At 31.9% G+C, this 22,446-nt stretch overlaps 2 protein-coding genes across 3 annotated transcripts; one reads left to right on the top strand and one right to left on the bottom strand.

Moving 5' to 3' along the window:
* Nucleotides 1-1,553: 1,553 nt before the first annotated feature.
* On the bottom strand, nucleotides 1,554-4,668 carry LOC113521926 (bis(5'-nucleosyl)-tetraphosphatase [asymmetrical]). 2 transcript variants are annotated; one of them, XM_052899945.1, is made up of 4 exons: nucleotides 4,513-4,668; nucleotides 4,303-4,339; nucleotides 2,127-2,212; nucleotides 1,554-1,952 (listed from the first exon to the last, which is right to left on the bottom strand). In XM_052899945.1, exons 1-4 carry the CDS (start codon nucleotides 4,525-4,527, stop codon nucleotides 1,728-1,730), a joined length of 363 nt encoding a protein of 120 aa, XP_052755905.1. In that variant the 5' UTR covers nucleotides 4,528-4,668; the 3' UTR covers nucleotides 1,554-1,727. The 2 variants fall into 2 exon arrangements, with proteins under 2 accessions (XP_052755905.1, XP_026763395.2); XM_026907594.3 differs by having other exon boundaries at nucleotides 4,303-4,659.
* A 365-nt stretch (nucleotides 4,669-5,033) lies between these two features.
* On the top strand, nucleotides 5,034-22,399 carry LOC113521665 (putative leucine-rich repeat-containing protein DDB_G0290503). The gene is made up of 19 exons (XM_026907275.3): nucleotides 5,034-5,259; nucleotides 5,619-6,012; nucleotides 6,234-6,419; nucleotides 7,447-7,661; nucleotides 8,420-8,648; nucleotides 8,816-8,913; nucleotides 8,993-10,574; nucleotides 10,668-10,733; nucleotides 11,113-11,189; nucleotides 11,266-12,586; nucleotides 13,580-13,680; nucleotides 13,782-15,213; nucleotides 16,456-17,411; nucleotides 17,792-18,046; nucleotides 18,550-18,649; nucleotides 19,311-19,522; nucleotides 20,753-20,869; nucleotides 21,679-21,801; nucleotides 22,241-22,399. The coding sequence occupies exons 1-19, from the start codon at nucleotides 5,224-5,226 to the stop codon at nucleotides 22,280-22,282; spliced, it is 7,542 nt and encodes a 2,513-aa protein (XP_026763076.2). The 5' UTR covers nucleotides 5,034-5,223; the 3' UTR covers nucleotides 22,283-22,399.
* Nucleotides 22,400-22,446: the final 47 nt, after the last annotated feature.

The raw sequence follows: 22,446 nt of genomic DNA, 5'->3' as shown, positions 1-22,446 counted from the left end.
CTGTCATCTCTCACTGGTGCCTCGCTATTGTATACCAATAGCACAGGTGGGGTTACCATTCCATTTTCATCCATTGACTACCTAGCTACTTATTACTTTTATCTTACTTATGATAAGGATTAATAAATAGGTATGAATAACATGTACAAAGCAACAGCATTATTTGTTTTATTTCTATGACTTATTATTCATAGAAAACTTCATTCCATCAAGTTTTGATCTGGGGTGAACAAAATCTTGCCCAATTTAACCCTAAGAAGACACAAGTCTGCGCGTTCACCGCAAAAAAGACGCCGTTTGTCGTATCTCCTCACTTTCAGGGCACTTTCCTTGATTAAAAAGTTGAGTCTAGGAGTTCTGGGCGTTGATATATCTTGCGACGTCTAATTTTGCGGTCATCTGGAGGAGAAGACTAAGATAGCTTCCAAAGTTAGGAGTGCTCAATAGGGTGAGAACGTATTTCATGCCGGAACACCGCCTGAAATTATATAAAGTTGAAGTTAGGCTGCATATGGAATACTGTTTTCACCTATGGGCAGGAGCACCACAGTACCAACTTCTTCCGTTAGACCGCATTCAAAATCTGGCGGCTCGAATTATTGATAGTCAGCACCTTACTGTCTGACTTGACCCACTGATATTGCGCAGAGATGTTGCATTTCTGTGCATCTTCTACCGAATTTATCATGGGGAGTGTTCTGAGGAATTGTTCGGATTGACGGACCTGCTGCTGATTTTCACCACCGTACAACCCGCCACAAACTAAAGTTTCATCTTAATCATCTGGACGAGTGGCGGTCTTCCACCGTGCGTTTTTCAAGGCACTTTCTTCCACGCACAACCATTCTTTGAAATCAACTTCCAGCAGCAGTATTTGCGAACCGATACAACATAACCTTTAAGAAAAGAGTATATTCCTTTTTAAAAGGCTGGCAGCACGCCTGCAATGCCGCTGGTGTTGTGGGTGATCATACGCGGCGGTAGTTACTTACCATCAGGTGAGCCGCATGCTCGTTGGCCCCTGTTGTAAAAAAAATTGTGACAATTATAATAGTTGGACATATAGTATCGCGAAGTTTTTTTGTTGTTATTGATATTTTCTTCAATATTGTAGAACATACTTTTGTTCTATCACCAATAGTTTCCGCAGCACACGCGAGCTAAGATATTTTACATTACTAAAATTTTAGTAAAGATCCCTAATCTTTTCTAGCAATATAGCCTATGTTACTCTGGGTAAATGTAGCTTTTCAATGGTGAAAGAATTTTTGAAATTGGCAAAGTAGTTTTTGAGTTTATTCATTACAAACATATATATACACAAAAATACAAAAAGATAGGTTCAGTTAATTTCACTTAAAATTAATTTATCGTTAATATAATATACGATACGATTCTGGCCTAATATGTATCAAGCTAAGGTATAAAGTAGATCGGCTTCAATAGCTACTAGAATGCTTTACCACTTAATTAAAAGGGCATAAAATTGAAATATATTCTTATTTTAGGGTTTGATGAGATTGACATTTAAATAGGATAAAAGTTTCTGGAAATAATAAAGACGAAAAAAAAAAAATTATATTTTCAAATCAAACAATATATAATATTATTACAGTAAATATTAAATTAAATATTAAGTTTTAATTTGATCTTTATACAATTCTGTAAGTATAATATAGCTACAATAAAATCTCACTATTAAATGCCTCTGAACTTCACAATAATATTTACAATTTCTGAGCTTTTTCATTAAATTCCTCTAGAAGTTTCTTCATATCTTCATATCCTGCTATATCTTGGGCCTGTTTTAATGGTAACCATTTCAAGTCCTGATGCTCATCAGAAAGTTGCACTTCTTTTTCTGGATTCTTTAATTTTGCTAACCAATAAACAACCACTTTTGGTTTTCCATTAACATTATAATTTAATATCTTTTTTATATCCTTATATACCTGTAATAATATAATATGAGTATCAATAATTAATTATTAATTTCTAATAAAAAAATTATTAGAAATATCATTAATTCATAAACATTTTCTAGTAATAGTTCTATGACAAGGGCAGAGATGCTCTAAATTTATTTGGACATATTGTAATATACTGAATAATACAATTGTCATTACTTCCAAATCATTTTCTGTTAAGCCAGCTTCTTCTTTAGTTTCTCTCAATGCTGTGATCCAATCTGATTCACCTGGGTCAACATGACCTGAAAATTTACATGTTAGGAAAATTGAATATGAGAAAATTGGCATGCTCAAGTTAATAACATAATGTGATCATAGTAATCTAATTAATAAGACATTATCAAGAAAAGAATCATAGAACTTAAATAGACAAAGAGAACATAATAGACTATTTGACCGGTTGCACCCATGACTGCAGCTAATAATTTTTCATCTGGTATTCAATTGTTTTCGATAACACAGTACTAGATAAAAATAAGTTTTTTTAGGGAGTTTATGAGTAATTAACAACATACTTTGTTGTCATGTGTAGATGTTATCAAATAAAGCGTTGTTTTTACATTGTCAAAAAGCTTATTATATTTTTGCAAGTAAAATTCAAAAAATCATTTATTCATGTAGGACATTTTAGCCGCTTATGAACGTCAAATTTTTACATTATAATTTTATATTTTCCCTACCGTCCAGTTCGGTATATAGATCCAATTGAGAAGAACTGGCAAGAAACTCAATTGAATTACTTTTTTTTTTTTTTAAAGCCAGTTTATTTACAATGTATATTTATATAGGTGTCTATGTCTAACATTAAATGAAAATTCAGTGCATGAACAACTATTGCCATGCACACTCGTCATTCAAGTAATCGTTTAGTGAGTAATAGGCTTTGCTCAGTAAATATGATTTAACAGATGTTTTGAATTTATTTAAGGGTAATTCCAACATATCCTTTGGTATCTTATTGTAAATTTTTATACCTATTCCCATAAAAGACCTATTAACTTTTTCTAAACGATACTTGGGGACAGCAAGTTTGTCTTTAAATCTAGTATTAATATTATGAATATTGCTGTTTTTTGGAAATAAGTCAAGATTTTTATGAACATATAGAATATTTGAATATATAAATTGAGAAGCAACGGTGAGAATATTTGCCTCTTTGAATTTCTCTCTTAATGAGTCACGACTCTTCATACAGTAGATCGCTCGAACGGCACGTTTTTGTAATATGAATATATTCTTAATATCTGCCGCTTTTCCCCATAGTAATATTCCATAAGAGAGTAAACTATGAAAATAACTAAAATAGACTAATCTAGCAGTATCAGTATCAGTGTACTGTCTAACTTTACGCACGGCAAAAGCTGCTGAACTTAGTTTCGCTGCAAGGCTTTGAATTTGTGCACCCCATTGTGTTTTATTATCTAGTGTGATTCCTAGAAAGACAGTAGATTCTATAAATTCGAGAGATTCGTCATTTAATTTAATATTGCAATTAGTATTAAAACTTTTAGATAGAGAGAAATTAACACATTTTGTTTTTTTAGCATTTAACATAAGATTGTTAGTTGTAAACCAGTGCAGGAGACGCCGCAAAGCACTATTTACATCGTCATAATTATTAGTCATTCTATTAACTTTAAAAATCAATGAAGTATCGTCTGCAAACAATACTATGCCGCATCTATCCTGCATGGCATATGGGAGATCATTAATGTAAACTAGGAATAAAAATGGACCGAGAATAGATCCTTGAGGTACACCCATTTGCACAAGTGACCCGTCAGACGTAGCATTGCTAATCTTCACTTTCTGTATTCTATCAGATAGATAAGATTTTATTAAATTTAAAGCATTGTCTTTGACGCCATAAAAAGCAAGTTTTTTTAGCAATGTATTATGATCAACGCAATCAAAAGCCTTAGAAAGGTCACAAAAAACACCTATCACATCCATTTTAGTTTCCCATGCAGCAAATATGTGTCTAAGCAACTCTGCACCTGCGTCTGTAGTTGAACGACCTTTGGAAAAACCGAATTGACTATTGTGGATTAAATTATTTAAATTGAAATAACTGACAAGTTGCATAAGGATTATTTTTTCAAAAATTTTACTGAGTGCTGGGAGTATGGATATAGGTCTATAATTTATTGGGTCACTCCTATCTCCAGATTTAAAAAGCGGTATGATTTTACTAATTACTACTATTACTAAGTACTATTAAATATTAATTTTAAAATATAATATAAATATTCTGCAAACAACTAATCATGAACTAGACATTTTATTATATTAATCAGTCATAATAATAGTGTTTCAAAAAGAAATTAGGTACCTTTTGGTGGTGTCCAGTGATGCTCGCCGTAAGACGTCTGTAATAAAAGAAATTGAACAGCTTGATTCACATTCCTGAAAATTACTATACCAGCTGCTCTTTTAGGAGACATTACTATATATGTAAAAGTAGAATAATAATATAAATCTCTTATTTTGTAATCACCGAGTTATAAATTTTAAAGAAATCGAGACAGTAAGTGACTTATACCAGATTAACAACCATAAAAAAATATAGTTTTATATCAGGGAATCGAACGTAATCGTAGGACAAATCGTTATTTTCTGTTGAAATTAATTAAATAAATAATAGTCAATAAAGAAAACAATGCTCTTTTTAAAGATAAGTCCATAGATTAGAGAGACTAAAGACCTGTCTAATCTGTAAGGTTTTTCTAAAGTGTCAGTTGATATCAAATAAATCGAAAAACTGTCGTCTATCTCCATCAGCTGTTAGTCAAGTTATTTTCGTTCTGAAATTTGCGTAAGTAGATATCAAGTATAGTAGATAGGTTTTGTAGTATCAATATTACAATTTTTTTATTTTGCGAAAAGAGCTAGACTAGAGGTGAGTAATTAATAAATATTTAACTTTGTATAGAGGTTTTTAAATTTCGAAATTATAGGGTTGGTAACAGAAGGAAACATAGTCATTGGTAACACATCTAAGTTGACATATACTGATAACAACTTAACGTCAACGGATTTTATTTATAAAACAAGAATTTAAATTGCAACGGCCGGTTATTAACCGATTAAAAGTAGAACACAATACATTAATAAATGTACTCGTATTGTTATTATGTAATTATTTGTTTATTATTTTTTTATTTATATTTCTTAAAATACTTTTACTATTAGATTGACAAGTTTGTATATTTCTCTTTCTGGATAAATAATAAATACAGGATAAATTTTGAAAATGTTACAGAAATGGAAGGATATTCTATTAAATTGGGTAAATACAGTTTCGTTTTGTATTCCGTACATATTTATTATTATTTTAAAATGTGTTTATATTTTTACTAAACATCAAAGGATGTTTTAACACTTAAGTGTTTAATACATAAACATGCTTAAAATCATTCAAATTTTAGTTACCTACTTTATCGTTAACGGCTACAAGCAAAATTTATTAAATAATAATGTTTTTATTAATTTATTTAAATATTGTAATACGCTAAGTATAACATTTTAATAATAGTGTATGTAATCCATTTAAAATAATATAAAATTTCATGGCAAATGTTCGAAGTGATACGCTAAGAGATAACAAATAAGCTTATAGTGTAAATAAAAATTAGAACATTTTTCCAGATAAATTGTTATTTCAACAAAAGTTCTAAAAAAGAGCAATGTATCAATTTGGAGTTGTTGCTAAATATAATTTCTCATTTACGAGAAAATCTCAATTTGGATGAATCTAAATCATCAGTACTGGAAGCTCATACAATTGAGGAGTTTATTCTCGAAAAGTATCCAGAATTTAAATTTGAAAATGGAACAGTTGAACCAAACAATGAGGAAGAAATTTATTTGGTTGCATCTCTATTACTTTTCTTTGTGTGCGTCATTTCCAAGGATGTGGATATAAAAAATGCAATGTGCAGTAAACTGAGTGTAGAGGACCAGGAAGTTATATTGAAATTCAGTAAATGCTTGTTAGAGTGTTCTACAATTTCTTATAGGGATGTGGAAACTGCTATTACAGGTAACTTGATTGAGAAATATATAAGTATAATCCCTAATGAGGCATTTGTAGACTGGTATCATAGTGCTAAACATAACATACTAGTACCAATATTTTGTTGAACAATTATGCTAGAATTTAAAGTAGCAGGAGCAAATAATATATATTGCCATCATTACATTTAGACTTTTTTAAAATATATTGTTCTTTATTTTTTATTATTATCATTTATTATTATCCAGAAGCATGTGGTCAGGATTTGGCGTCTGCTCAAAGCAGCCACTCCATTGTTTCGGCCACTCCACCAGCATTACGGTCTTTGCACAGTGAAGTGAGGCGACTACAGGCTGCCTTTGATGCTGAACGCTTTGACAGGAACTATCTCCAAGAGGAACTGAGTAGGACTAATATGAAGCTAGAAAAGCTTTGTAAGTTCCAATAATTAGTTTTTTCCTTTTTGTTTATTTTATAATGTTATTAGAAACTAAAAAATACTGTATTATATGTAAAATTGTTCTTTTTTTATTATTTTATATATAAAGAAGCTTGTAATATAAATATGTATATTACTTTTCTACTTCTATTGATTTCTTGTTTTGTGCGTATAGCACTCTAAGACAGCAAGAGGAGACAGGGTTTCGACTCTTACTGATGGACTGTGTTGTACACCCAAGGCCACCAGAGTGGCTCGGAATATGGTTATGGTGTGTTGTATTAAGGAAGGGGTAGGGGTCTCTGAGATGCGCTCAGGCGTAAACCTGATTGTATGCGAATGGTGTTTTGAAATTTTCGTTCTTGCCGATGAGGACTGTGTGTGTGTGGTGTGGTTAACTAATTAAGCGAAACAAGTGCTCCATGGTAGGGGGGGAGGGCATTAGTCAATATTATTGGATCGTTAGGGTCCAAGATTGCGTGCCTCGGGCGACGACGTTGGAGTAGGGAGGGGGGGGGGGGAGATCCTATACCCCAGGATATACCTATCACAGTAGATATTACTTTCTCTCTATAGGAAAGAAAACCTTCAAGAACTCTTAACCACGATTTTAGTAATGGTTATTTTTGGCATTCTATAAATATATTCTGTACCCATAATTGTGAGCTTCAACTTATTTTCTATCAACTTGAAAGAAGGAAGTTAATTTGTATTTTTTTTTGTTTGTTACCTCATAACTCCATTATTTGTAAACTGATTTGGGCAATTCTTTTTTTTTATTGAATATATGTATTTTCAGATTGCTCTTATAGAAATTATTCAAAATCTGTTTAGTAGTTTAGTTTTTAAATCAAAACAACAGGTTATATCACAATAAAGTCAGTGTCTTTTTGTGGAATTCGATTTTAAATTTTTCTACTAACATTCTACAAATTAATCAAATTATAAAATGAAATAAATTTTCACTTTTACATTTGTGATATTGGTAATGAGATTCTAATATATTGCAACCATTTTTTCAGTAAAGGACAAAGAAAAATATAAATTGGACATAGTGAATCTCAAAGCCAAGATCTCAATGTGTTGTGGACAAGAGGCAGAAGATCGAGGGGTAGATGCCACTGGCGAGGGCACCCTGAAGCTGACCAGGCAACTACAGCAAATGGAGGACAAGCTTGTAGAAACGCAGTGCCAACTTGATGATGCTCTATATGAAAGAGATACATATAAAACTAAGGTAATTATAAATAGTTTTTTTTTTAGAAGGATGGTAATCCTGTCTGTTCTATCAGTGTACGTTGGTGCCTCTCTAGTGAATGACGATACTTGAGGATGAATTCAGAGAATTAATAAGGATGAATTATGATGGTTTCTAGAGGAACCGTATGGAGCTCGCCCTAACAGGGTATATTGCTAGCAATATAAATGTTTGTCTTAGTGATAAGACCACCTTTTAGTACCTTTCATGTCTATAATTTGATTTGTACTTAACTGTATTTTAATAGAATTTTCTAATTGTCTTTGTATATTTTTATGTATAAGGTGCAATAAGGTAAATTAAATAGATCATAACATAATTAGTCTATGCAGCTTGTCCTAAATGATCGTATCTATGACCAGCAATAATTGAAATTCTTGTCCATAAAAAAACATTACTTATAAATGTTAATTAAATTTTAACTAACCATTTATATGCAAATTGGAAATGCATATCAAGCTGGTGGTCAACCTGATGCAAAGTTCTTTAAGATCGTTTCCTATAACAGTATTATTTATTGCTAAAGAATGACGGTTATGAATCATAGATACTGTTTGTTGTTTATTTTTTTATTTCTTTCTCATATTGTATAATATTTATTTACATGGGCTTTACATGCATTCTTGCCTTTGGGATTACCCAACTTCTTTCGGCGTTGGTTGGAGTTTTTATTCCTGAGTACGATTTACGAAATCCATTAGTATAATATTATGATACAATAAAATTTATTGTTATAGATTGATGCTTTAAAACACGAGCGTGACAAATGGCTGACCCTTAGTCAGCAAGAGGCATCGCGAGTTAGTCAATTGACTGAGGAGTTGGAAGTGGAACGTCGGCAAGTACAATCTCTCCGGGATTTGGTGACAGAGCTCCGTCAACACAATCAACTCAACCGATTAGACTCCAGCCAGCTGGAGTGTGATGACCCTGATACTAGTATTCATTCCATGCAGCATAATTCATGTAAGATTCTAAATGTATACAATTTCTGGATAAAACGTATGATTAAGTTATTATAATTATCATTAATTTTAATTTGTGATTAAACAAAATTTTAATTGCTAATTTAGTTATACGGTGTCTTTTTGCAACTTCTAATATTAATATGTATATTTTATTACCGATTTTAGCTATATGTAGTGAAGCCTGCGCTAATGTCGTAGAAGTACAATTAGGAGAAGAACGTGCTAAAATTGTTATTCTTAAGCAACAAATACAAAATTTCCAGGTATGTATTTTAATTTATAAACTCAAATATTGAACTAGTACATATTTAGAATTGTTATACATTATTCTGTAATGTTTAGGATCAACTTAATGAATTAAACCAGAAAAGTGAACAAGAGAAACGCATGATGGAATCAGTTATATACGAAAAAGAATCTGAAATAGTTAACTTAAAACATCGTGTCAATGAAGAATTAGAGGAGCAGAATAATTTGAAATCCAATTTTAATGATGAAATTAGCAAACTCAACAATGAAATAAATGAACTGGAGCAAAAGCTTAAACAAAATACAGATCAATCTAGGCGAATGTTTGAGATAAAAATGGATGAAATAAAAGTCTTACAAGAAGAGAAATTATCTTTATTGCAAAGTTTGTCTGATGAAACAACTAAACTTGATAATATTATCAAAACATTGAAAGTAGACTTAGATACAGAAAGAAATACAAAAATATCTATGAAAGAAGAATATGAAAATCATATAATGAAGTTAAATGAGAAGGTTTTAAACAGAAATAATGAATTAGTGGAATTGCAGAATAATTTGTTTCAAAAGAGTGAACAGATAGAAGATCTACAAGCAGAAGTGAGAAAAGAGAAACAAATAAATCAGGACCTCACCAGCAAGTATTGTATAGAATTAGAACAGTTAAACGAACAAAGAATGCTAATAGAAAATATGCTAAAACAGAAGATGCAAGAAAATGAACTTATACAAAAAGAATTAAATGAAAAAGTAGCTTATATTGAGGATCTAAATAAAACTATTGATGATATGAAAAAGAGCATTTCTGATCTGAGAATGCAAGCAGAAAATATTCAGCAACAAAAAGCTTATGAAGTAGAACTCCTACAAAAGAAATTGGAGCATAATTTAGCTTCTGCAGAAGAATTAAATGAACAAAATAATGATTTAAAATTGACAATTTCCAATTTAGGAGAAAATTGTAGAATTTTAGAGAATAATAAAGTGGCATTACTTCTAGAAGTTAAGAATCGTGACGCTAAAATTCAAGAAATTCAGAAAGAATTGAATGATACTAGGAATATGTTTAAAGAAACAAATGAAAAGTGGTTAATTGAAAAAGATGAGAAAATTGCCACGATCAATACACTACAGATGCAACTGCAAAATGAATTAGATTTTAAAATGCAAGTGCAAAATGAATTGACTCATTTACAAACAAATAGGATGTCATTGTTAGATGATATCGACAGTCTCAATACGGAACTTTTAAAATTAAAGAAAGAAATGGAAGTAAAAGATCAGACTATTCTTGGAATGGATCTATATCTTCAAGAAGAGAAACAGAAAAATGAAAAATTAAGAACAGATTATAAAGAACTGCAAGAAAATTTCAAAGTAATCTCTGAGGATGTTAGAGACAAAGATATTGCAATTAAAGATATACAGAATATTTTAGTACAAGAAAAGAAGTGTCACGAAGATGAAATCCATGAAAAAGATAAAAAACTAGAATCTGAACATAGTCAATTATTAGATATACTTGATGTTAAAAATACAATTCAAGCAGCTCTTACCTTGGTAACTAATGAAAAAGAAAAACTTGAAATAGAAATAAATGCACAACATACAGAAATATTAAAATTAAAAGAAGAATGTGCAAAATTGAAAGAAATATTAGAAGAAAATAATTCAAGTAAGCATTATTTAGTAACAAATAACATTATTTAGTTAATTTTGAATTGTATGTTGAATATTTTAAACAATTTCAACTCTTGTAATTTTTCAGCAATTGAATCTTTACATACTAAATTAGAACAAGAAACAATAAATCGTATAGCCATCGAAAATAGTGGTAAGTTTTTATGTTTTGATTGGTAAAGTGCTGGTAACTTTAATATTTTTATTGTTTATCCTAGTAACTGTTTATTTTGCAATAAGAAATTTCTAATATTTAGTGATGTTATAATGAAAGTAAAATTATGGCAATATGCATGGTTACTATCTAATTTACAAATTGACACTTTTCCATTAAATATTATATACAGTTACTTATTCACAAACTACAGTCAATTCCAAATCTTTAGCTTGTATACTTTTAACTTTAAATGGGATTGCTTAAGAAATAAATAAATTGATACCAGAAAAAACATTTTTCTATGATAGGAAAAACATTTTTTGTAAAGTAACTTACCAAAACAACATGCATTAGAATTATTCTGTTGTCCTTTCAGCCACATACAGTGAAGTACAGTTACAAGAAGAACGTAAGAATACTGATATGCTTAAGCAACAACTCAAAACTTTACAGGTAAGACTTTAAGGTTGTAAGTGTACATTTTTAAATGTTAAAATTGTTTGTTAAATAATATTGTATTTTTGTTTAGGATCAGTTACATGAAATAAATAAAGAAAGCAAAGACGACGAGATTAACAAACTTAATAATGAACTGAATGAATTAGATCAAAAATATAAAAAAAATATTGAAGAGTTTACACATGTGATTAAGACTAAAACACAGGAGTTAAAAGCTATGCAAGAAGAGAAACAATCTTTATTAAAAAGTATGACTGATGAGAATATTAAACTTGACGATGCTATAAAAAGTCTAAAAGCAGAATTAGACATGGAAAGGAATATGAAAACATTTATGAAAGAAGAATATGAAAATCGTATAATGGGGTTAAATGAGAAGGTAATAAATAGAAATAATGAATTAGTGGAACTTCAGGACAATGTATTTGAGAAAAATGATCAGCTTGAAGAACTATACGCAGAACTGAGAAAAGAGAGACAAAAGATTAATGATCTTTCTAGTAAGCATTCTGAGGAGTTAAAATGTATAACTGAAGAAAGGATGCAAATAGAAAATATCTTAGATCAAAAAGTTCGAGAAAATGAACAATTACAGAAGAAATTACAAGACTATAATGAGGAACAAAATAAATATGATAATGATTTGAAACTTACTATTTCTAATTTAACAGATAATTGTAGGGTTTTAGAGGATAATAAAATGTCATTACTTCAAGAAATAAAAGATCGTGACTTGAAAATTGAGGAAATTCGAATAGTAACCGAAACTTCAAACAACATATTTAAAGAAGAAAAGGAAAAATGGTTAAATGAGAAAGATGAAAAAACTGTTACAATAAATGCGCTTCAGCTTCAATTGCAAAATGAAGAACATTTTAAAATCCAGTTAGAAAGTGAATTAACTCATTTACAAAAAAATAGATCTACATTAATTGAAGATATCAATAATATCAATTTGGAGATATCAAAGTTAAAGAAAGATGTGGAGGTTAAAGATCAGACTATTGTAGAGATGGATTTAAATCTAAAGATGGAAAAAAATAAAAATGAAAAATTGCTGATGGATTATGAAAAATTGCAAGAAAATATACAAATAATGTCTAAAGATATTTCTGATAAGGATATTATAATTAAAGAGACTCAAAATATTTTAGAAGAGCTAAAGAAACATTATGAAGGCGAAATTAATAAAAGAGATGATATGTTAGCATCAGAACATCAGAAATTTTCAGACGTACTGGAAGAGAAATATGCAATTCAAGCTAATCTTGACTCAGTTGTTAATGAAAAAAATAAACTTGAAAAAGATAAAAATGAAAAATATACAGAAATACTACATTTAAAAGAAGAAACTGTGAAATTAAAACATTTGTTGGAAGAAAACAGATCAAGTAAGTATTATGGAATGGTATGATGATCCTTACCAGTTTTTTTTTGCATCAGATTACAATGAAAAGAAAAAGAAAATATTGAATAATAATACTATACGTATCAATCACGCGACCAAAGTCGCGAGATATCCTATTTTATATTAGGATATAATCTAATTGAGTATCAAAAGAGTTACAAATATCCATTCATACAATCGTCTTTCCAAATTGTCATACTTATATTTATCAACATGTCAGCCTTTAACTGTCCACTGCTGAACTGAAGCGTTCTCCTTTAAGGAATTTGGCTAGTAATTGCTACGTTTGGCAGGCGGATTGACAACCGCAGTTAGGCTTTGGAGGTGTTTTAATAGGGATACTGCCCATTTCACCGCCTTCCTTTAGTCTCTTCTTCTGACATCCACGTGAATGGAAGGAGTGGCCTATTCTATGCCGGGACCACACGCATTTATATTAATAATAGGATATATCCACACCTAGAATTATGTACAGAGTGAAATAAAACTCGTTGACCGAAGAATTTATTCATGCATATAGAATGTAGTTTATTAAGACTGAAATTTCGTGTTCTCGACATTTTTTTGTCTTTTTTTTTTTTAATCTGTGTATTTTTAACCAAATAACATCTTTGTTGAAAAAATAGTTTCGTTAGTAGAGTACTCTTTTCAAAGGTTACTAACAATTTTGATTATACTTTGTTGACATAAATAATAACTTTATTAAGTTGTTTTAATTAAAATAAGCAATAAAATTCATAATGCTTATTGAAATTACCAATAAGCACCATGGATGACGCTTATCAATAAGCGTGCTTTGCTAATAATCTATTTTTAGTTTCGGTGTCTTTCATGATGTTGTTGTATTATTTTCTAGTTTTTAATACAAATTATTTTAGGAATTTAAATTCTATGTCAATAGTCGCTAGTATAATTAGTATAAACTAAAATACGTTATCAGATTTTAGGCTAATTTTAAAATTAATCGTCTTTTCAGATGTAACTAGTGAGGTCAATGCGAAGACAGAAGTAGAAAAGCAATTAGAAGAAGAAAGAGCTAAGATTGTTGTGCTCAAGCAAGAAATACAGGCTTTACAGGTATAGATTTATATATTTTTATTATGTTACAAGTTTTAAACATAATTAATGATACTTTATATATCATTATGTACTCAAATGGAATGGTTTTTCCTGCTTAGGATCGACTAAACGAGATGTGTGAAAAAAGAGAAACCGATAAACAAACGGTAGAGGCGGTTATATTAGAAAAACAAATTAATATAACTCATTTGAAAAATCGTATCGATGAAGAGACTGAGGAGAAAAATAATATAATAATGAATTTTAATGACAAGATAAGTAAACTCAATGCCACAATAAATGAATTAGAACAAAAGCTTGAAGATAACGATGAAAGATCTAAGCATATTATCGAGAAAAAAATGGAAGAAGTGAAAATTCTCCAAGAAGAAAAAGTATCTTTATTACAAAATCTTTCTGACGAAACAACTAAATTTGAGAGCATTATAAAAAGTATGAAAGCAGAATTTGACGAGGAAATAAATACTAAAGAATCTGTAAAAGAAGAATATGAAAATCAAATAATAACATTAAATGAGAAGATTTTTAATACAAATACTGAATTAATGGAACTGCAGAAAAAAATAACTGAGAAGAATGAACAGCTTGAAAAATTAAATGCAGAAATGGAAAAAGAAAGACAGAAGCTTACAGAACAACAGGGGCTTACAAATAAATATTCTATAGAAATAGAAGAGCTAAATAAACACACAATGCAGATGGAAAATATTTTAGAACAAAAAGTCCATGAGAGTGAACAGTATCAGAAGGAATTGGAACAGAGTGTAGCTTACACTGAGCAATTAAATAAAGAGATTTGTGATTTAAAAGTGACTATTACTAATCTAAAAGAAAGCTGTAGAATTTTGGAGGACAATAAGCTGACGTTACTTTTAGAAGTAAAAGACCGTGACGCTAAAGTTGAGAAAAATCAAAAGGAAATTGATAATACAAATACAAAGTGGTTACAAGATAAAGACGAGAAAAATGTAACCATAAATGCATTACAGGCGCAGCTACATAATGAAATACTTATAAAAATGCAATTACAAAATGAATTGACTGAATCACAAAAAGTTAGAACTTCATTACTTGAAGATATCAATCGTCTGAATATGGAACTTTCTAGATCTAAAAAAGATGTTGAAGATAAATATCAGGCTATAATTGAAAAGGATGTTCGACTAAAAGAAGAGATGCAAAAAAATGAAAAATTAAAAATAGAACATGAAGAATTACAAGAAAACTTGAAGACAATGTCTAATGAAATTGCAGCTAAGGATTTAGCGGTAAAGGAGATAATGAACGTACTGAAAGAGGAAAAGACATGTTATGAAGACGAGATTCACAAGAAAGAGGCATTGTTAGAATTTGAACAACAGAAACTGTTAGATCTACTTGAAGAGAAAAGTGCTGTACAAGCTGATCTTATCTCGGTCATCAAAGAAAAAGTCGAACTTGAAAAAGATGTAAGTCAAAAATCTATTGAAGTATTACAATTAAAAGAAGAACATGTTAGACTGACGCAGATGTTAGAAGAAAATAGATCAAGTAAGTGACTTCTGTAAAATGTTTTATTTGTATGGGTCTGTCTGTTTTATCTCTCTATCGCAGCTTCCATTCATTGCAGCTCACTCTTAATAATTCTAAAATAAATAGTCTATAGAAAGTAGAAACTGCATTTCCTCATTGTTGTAACAAATATAGATAAAAATGCAAAAGAAATATAAAGTCTTAAATATTTGGTAAAAGTACTGAAATGTGTATCAATCCCCGTGATTGCAGGGTGAAGAAACCAAATGTGACCTGTTGCGTAGTGATAGCTATCCCGCATTTTATTCATTATGTATTAAATGGAATGTGGATTTGTGCATTGTTTTTTAATGTATCAGTTAACTCAAAAAGTATCCCCAACTTATAGAAAAATATTGTATCTCATACGTATTCTACATTTATGGTGGTGGTATCACTAATTATAATTGTTTTGTTGTATGAAGTTATCAGTTTCCTTCTGTCGTATATCTTTTGTATAAAAAAATCTAAATTAGTATGGCTAGTGAACTGTTTGTAATGGTTGTTCTGTAAGTATACATTAATATAATTACATTTTTGTAAAAATATTTTCAGTCTATACATGTATCTGTATATTATATATATATATATATATATATATATATATATATATATATATATATATATATATATACTGGAAAATAATGAATATATATATCAGATAAATACATTAGGGTTAAAAATAATATTTTTGGAATTTTTGGATTTTTTATGTAAGTTACTTTGTGTATATGTTACGTGGTAACTATTGTACACTATAAAAGTAGTCCTGTTTAAATGTCAGTTCTTTCCTTCTATATAAACATTTCTAGAGCTTTCAGAGTGATTATACTATCTGTAATTCGTTCATTAACGTATTTTTTGTCTTTATTTTTCTAGCGTTTGTACTATTTTAAAATATTTTCTTAATCGTTATAAATTCAGTTACATAAGTAGCTCATCCAAATTGCCTGAAATGTTATTGTAATAAAAATGTATAATAAATATCTTCTATTTTAAGCTTCTATTATTGAAAACCGTACTCAGACTCGTACAGTGGTTTCTGAAATTGGTAAATATGACATTACGACAGAAAATCATTATAGGAAATTCAATATATAGTGATATTATTGCTGATTTTATATAAAACGGTGTTTAGAACTGGTAAAACTGCGGTCTTTAAATAAGTTGAAATATATGGAATTAAAAACTTTTATATTAATACAATCTTTTTGATGGCAGATACCGACAACAAGCTTCTGGAGGTGACCAAAGAACTCGAGGTTAGTAAAGAAAATTGCCAGCAGTTGTCTAGTCAGCTCAAGAAAATAGTACACCAGAAGAATGAAGAGATATCAGAACTAAAAAAGCAAGTTTCTAAAATGAGCGTCACAGAAAATAGAGCGACTCAAATCATAAAAGTCTCAGCCAAGTACCAGGCGATCATATTGAAAAGGATAGCGGAGATTAAAAACAATTCTGTACTGAAGGAGTTGACTAATTTCGGCAACACTACAAATTGTGATAACGAAGTGCGCCGCAGCCTGTACGCTGGTACTATCACTATAGAGGATTTGGAGAACTTCTTGGAAACAACCGAAAGACATTTACGGCGATGTTCAGAGAAACAGGTTGCACTGCAGAAAGAAAGAGATAGATTGATCGAGGTGAATAGAATTAACGAATCTGAGATTATAAACATGAAAAAGTTTTTGACAGAGCTATCAGTTAGCTTCAAAACATTCAGTAATATTAAGGATCTGTATGCGCAGAAGTTGAGCAGAATAGTGTCGGTACAGAGGACTGTGCGACGTGAGATATTGAATCTAGATGGGCACATAACAGAAGCGACTATGTGTAAATTAGAGAGAGGTTACGCAGCCGTTATGCAAGACTTGTCAGAGTGTTCGATGAACATGGAAAGATGGATCGAGCGGTGCATCGACAGGACAATTTCTCCAGAGAAAATACAGCAGGCATTCACGTGTGATAATGACCGTGCATCGCTCGCGTCCATATCGTTCCAAAACAACAACCTAGAGACACAGCTAGAAGAGATGGAGAAGTCTTTCCAGAAGTTACTGGAAGAAGTGTTACGGGCGCAGAAAGGCGAGGGTGTGAAGGACGCGCAGTCCATCACCGTGATGGAAGTCCGTGCCGAATACGAGGACAAACTCAACAGAATGAAGGCTAAAATGGTCAGTATAATACCTGTACTGTTATTGATATTATTATATCAGGTCGTGTGGTGGTTTTATCTCCAAATGGACCATTGAATGGGGTGGCTTTTTATTTCAAGTTTGACTGTTACTTGTAAATTCAGTAATTTATTTAATAAAGTATGTTCTAGTAGATGCTTTTGTTTTATTTCTTTTTCTCAGTATAATTTTTGCTTTAGTGTTGATTGAAATATAGGAGTGTGTTTATAAACAATGCTTTATATTTTATGGCTCGACTGTTGGAAAAGGTAAACACACTTATAACTTAGCATGTTTCACTAAGCATGTCAGTATTGCATGATTTTATTAGCGTGTTTATTCTATATGATTGTATGGTGATTGTGTTTTTTATTTTACAGAAAGAACTTTACCATGAGCAAATCGCGGTGTTCCAAACGCGACAGAAAGAAGAGATCGCGGCGTTGGAGCGAGAGTTGCAGAAGACTAGGCAGAAGTCGTTAGAGTCGAGCCGCGCCTACGAAGAGCATATCAAGGCTCTGACGACAGAGCTGTGGACAGTTGGGGAGAAGTTCCTCATGAAACAAGACGAGGCAGAGTGGCTGAGGAAGAAACAGCGTTACGGATCGCTGATGTCTCTACAGCATGTGCATTCGGTATAATTCGTTATTTATTTATTCATTACAATAAATTAATTTAGAATAGCTAAATTGTATTATATAGTATATATGCGTAGTGAGGTTGTAATTATACATTGTATGTGTTGATGATATGTTCAGAATGCATTAGAAGTCAAAATACACAACTAATAGTCAGTCTGCCTGCCAGATATTTTGAATTTCAAATATTGTGTATTCAATCAATGACATTAAGTGATATGTAGGGCGTAGTCTAGTCATTGCGACTTGTCTGTAAAGTATAAATTATTATTTAGATAAATTTTACGCGAAAGGAACACATAAGGAACGTCAATGCGAAAACAAAATTGAAAAAACCAATTTTTGTTTTTGAATTCCTCATGATCCTTTGAGCCGGATAATTTAAAAACAATCTTCTTTACAAGTGATTTCGATGATTTCAAGAAGAACACAGAGGCTTTTTTCTTCACAAAACATGCTTTAGATTGGGTATAATCAGTTTTTCTTTTGTTTGATTGCAGTCTGGTTTGTTGCCGCCACAAGACGAGCCGTCACGACCGTCCGACGCGCATTCGCTACGTTCACTACCAACGTTTAATAATAACACTCATAGTAAACGTGGTAAGTACTGACATTTTATAGAAATATCATTGTATATGATATGTTTTGCATTTGTAAAAGAAAAAGAAATGATCATAGGTGTATTTAAAGGCTGACTTCTGTCTTTCTTATCCCGGAATTGTCTGATGACTACCCTAGGATCTGAGCAGAGCCTTCAGTACGTTTGAGAGTATGTATGCGCATTTTTAAGGAGTCAGGCCCCGTCTGGAAAATAATCTTAAATACGTCAAGGTGCCAACTAGGCTAAGGATGGTGCTTCGATTAAATGCTGTATTATATTTATTAGTTTGCGAGCACCAAAGATCATGAAAAGTTCGCATAATCACAGGTTTTACTGCTTAAAAAAAACTTGTCTTTCAATAACAATAATAATAATGGATGGTGAATAGCTTTGTCCTGTCTGGAACAACATCTCAGGCACTTGGGATTCCGAGGCGGCTCATTCCCGGGAAAGATGCAGAAAGCGGTGCTCTTAGATAATACCCTTATAGTACGCTGGTTTCTTTCCCTGGAACCCTGAACCTCGGCACACTGCTTCTGCCGGGAGGTTAGTTTGCCATCTCCTTTCCTTAAGAGGAGAAATGTGAATTTTGAAAAAAATAAAGATAATAAAGGCTGTAACTAGCTCAATGTAATTGTACCTTGTAATTTTAAATTGCAGAGGGTCGCGGTCTGCACATGTCTGACGAGGAGGGTGAGGTGTTCGACAACCGCTGCCTGAAGGAATTGTCGTCGACGCCGCGCCGCTCGCCGCCGCCCGGGCTGCGCCTATCGGAGCTGCGCTGGCGGAACTCGCTGTGTCCGCCGCATCTCAAGAGTTCCTATCCGGCAGAGACGCAGTTTGCGCCCGCTATTGACGAGGATGATATTAAGGTATACATGCCGCGTGGTCCTGACACAGAACCGGCTACTCCTTTTCCCGTGGGTGTCTTAAGAAGCGACTAAGAGAACTTAATGGTCGAGGGATGGGCAGCAGCGTCTCTCCTAAAACATCACCAAAGCTATCTGTTCAATTACCGGCAAAACTCCTTTATGGGGAGACCTATATTGAGTGATGGACAGTTAACGGCTGCTATAATAAACTAATAATTTATTTATTTATTTCTTATTGCATTCCATAATATAATTAGTACATAACATTTCAATTATGGACCCTCTTGGGCCACAGCAAGTAGGAGAGAGGAGGACAACACTTTTTCCACTTTCGAAATAGTCTAAGGATCTGTTACAATATTATCCAGTCATTGAAATTGTATCACGATAAGTACATATTTTCTTATTATTATTAGTAATAGCTATACGTACCCACGATACCCCAATGCAGGACAAAGGCGTCTACCATTTCGTTTACAAAATACCTGTATTGCGCCATCTCAAACCAATCCCTTTTTAATGGATTTAGATCATTATGCCGTCGTTTCCTGGACCATCCTCAGTAACACTGTTCATTTATAAGCACCCAGTGGGTGAATAATCTATTCCCACCTATCTGAACTAGACTGCAGTACGTTCATTAGAAACCTAATATTGGTTCCCCGGGGGGAAAGGATTGTTAGTAATGCGGATTACCAGTCCCATTGCTAGCAATATATTCTGTGAGGTCGACCTCCACGTGGGTCCCCCTGGAAACCATCGTGCTGAATTCCAGGTGTATTCGATGGACTAACTGACTTGCTTTCTCATTCTCTCCTACAATCACTGATGCTCCGTTAGCGCAGCCGAGTTTACCATTCTATTATCATCCTTTAAAAAAATGTTTCGGGACGAAGAATGCTGTTCGGTATATGATCAGTCATTTTTGTCTCTTAAAACATATTGTTACATTGCTCTTATATATGTAGATTATTTAAAGGATGAAAAAAATATTTTGCCGGATCAGTATTCTCACCTGCGTTATAGATTTACCAAGTCGACCTTCACGCGGTTCCCTCTGGAAACCATTTAGATTGATTTGCCGTTGAATTTGGTACGATGGTCCTTCGCCAGTGTATACCGATGGCGCAGGCGGGATTAACATTCCATTAACATTAAAAAACATAATCTTATTGATTCTACAATTAGTTTCCAATTGATAAGAAATAAATTACCGTGTATTGTTTACAGTGTGCTAATGCAACGAATGGCGTCGGTCGGCAACAAAGAAAAGAAGTTGGAATCACAGCTTACAAAAAGCCTGGGCCACCCACACCTAGCAAACAGGCCGGGAGATTATCTGCCACGGTATGTTCTATACAAATAAAATGTTAAATTAACATGATATGAAATGAGAAAATAAAAAAAAAAGGTGATCCTAGTTTCTAGTTCATTTTGGTTTATTAACATTGTATATATTGCATTTTAAATTTTATTAGAAGACCGCAAAATTATGTTAAAAGTAGTTTCTCATTAATAGAAAGAGCTTTTATACAAATAGCAGACAGAGAAGTTATATAAAATTTATCTCATTGTCTCCACGGGGGAATAAAAATCTTACATCAGTTTTTTAAGTATCTCTCATCAGAAGGAGAGAGAGACACAGAGAAAAGAAACAATATATAGAAGGCTAATGTCTTGCCTATGTTAAAGTTTTAGTAATTTAGTGGAATGAACCAAAATACATATTTAAAATTCACTAGTATTCTGGTTCGACTTCGCGCGGGTAGGTAGACTTTTCGAAAATAATATGTAGTGCATGTTACTTGCTGATAATTTAGCTTTCCATAGGTAAAAGAATTTTTTAAATCGGTTGAGTAGTTTTTGAGTTTATCCATTACAAACAAAATATTAAATATTTTCTCTTTAGAATATATTTAATATTTTGTTTATAGTAATAAATACAAGGTATTGAAAATTTCACATAAAGAGCCTCTCTCTTTTACGTCTTACGTAACATTCTAATCATAAATCACGTTATTTCTCAGCAAATCTTATAAAAGGAGAGTTTCCAAATTTTAAAAATATCTTATCTAAGGGAATCTAAGGCCATTCCTAGGGAATATATGTCCGACAAGTTTATGGTTGATTTTTTTTCTCTTTTTTGTACATACCAGGATTCGGAACTCCGCGAGTCGCTACGCGTGGAGATGGACCCGCAGGCGCAATCGTCGCGCAAGACTAGCACACCCTCTCGGATCCGAGCGTTTTTCAGATCTGCTAGGGGTGACACTATTGAAGTAAGTATAATAGATATATTTGTACAAAAATTTTTGCTTCGGTAAATAAAGTCTTTAATGTGTTTGTCGCGGACTTGCATAAAATATATGTGCAGTATAAATTAATTATATATTGTATTCTATAATCGCCGTATCGATCCTGGCATAGAATAGGCCACCCCCTTCCTTTCCCGTGGGTGTCGTTAGAGGCAACTAAGAGAGTTTGTGGTAGAAGATTGGGCAACAGCGTTCCTTTTAAAATATCTGTAAAAGCTTAACTGCGCTTGCTAACCTGCCTGCCTAGCATGGCAACTACTACAAAACTACTGTTAAGGGCTGAAATAATAGTAAAAAATCTATATTTTAATGAACAAAGCTTTTTATTTTCGTTCTACTATATAGGCTCTAAATTTTTTCTGTCACCATTGTAAATACTTTAATTTCTTCTTTTTTTGTACAGGGAACTCCTCGGAAACGATCAAGCATTTTCAGGAAGAAATAACTTTAATAATAATAATATAATAATGTATTTATTTATGTCTCCTCACAAACAACTTAAATTTACACATAGGTATTTAGGCCTTTATGACATGTACGCTAAATAAATGTTTTATTTTTATTACTTTGTTTCTTTGTTGATGTTCCCCGTATCATTAGTTTACTAGT

This window comes from Galleria mellonella, unplaced genomic scaffold (genome assembly GCF_026898425.1).
Source record: "Galleria mellonella isolate WM207_F2 unplaced genomic scaffold, CSIRO_AGI_GalMel_v1 utg63, whole genome shotgun sequence".
Lineage (NCBI taxonomy): Eukaryota > Metazoa > Arthropoda > Insecta > Lepidoptera > Pyralidae > Galleria > Galleria mellonella.
The sequence above is the reverse complement of the archived record's forward strand: the minus strand, read 5'-3'. Positions and strand labels throughout refer to the sequence as shown.

What these genes read in the sequence shown, in the direction of transcription:
- LOC113521926 (XM_026907594.3), bottom strand. Translation starts at nt 4,414, where the DNA reads ATGTCTCCTAAAAGAGCAGCTGGTATAGTAATTTTCAGGAATGTGAAT. An exon ending in TCACTGGACACCACCAAAAG is followed by an intron (nt 2,213 to 4,302) that starts GTACCTAATTTC and finishes GTAAATTTTCAG; the next exon opens with GTCATGTTGACCCAGGTGAA. An exon ending in TAACAGAAAATGATTTGGAA is followed by an intron (nt 1,953 to 2,126) that starts GTAATGACAATT and finishes ATATTATTACAG; the next exon opens with GTATATAAGGATATAAAAAA.
- LOC113521665 (XM_026907275.3), top strand. Translation starts at nt 5,224, where the DNA reads ATGTTACAGAAATGGAAGGATATTCTATTAAATTGG. An exon ending in ACAGAATGAAGGCTAAAATG is followed by an intron (nt 17,412 to 17,791) that starts GTCAGTATAATA and finishes TTTATTTTACAG; the next exon opens with AAAGAACTTTACCATGAGCA. An exon ending in TAACACTCATAGTAAACGTG is followed by an intron (nt 18,650 to 19,310) that starts GTAAGTACTGAC and finishes TTTAAATTGCAG; the next exon opens with AGGGTCGCGGTCTGCACATG.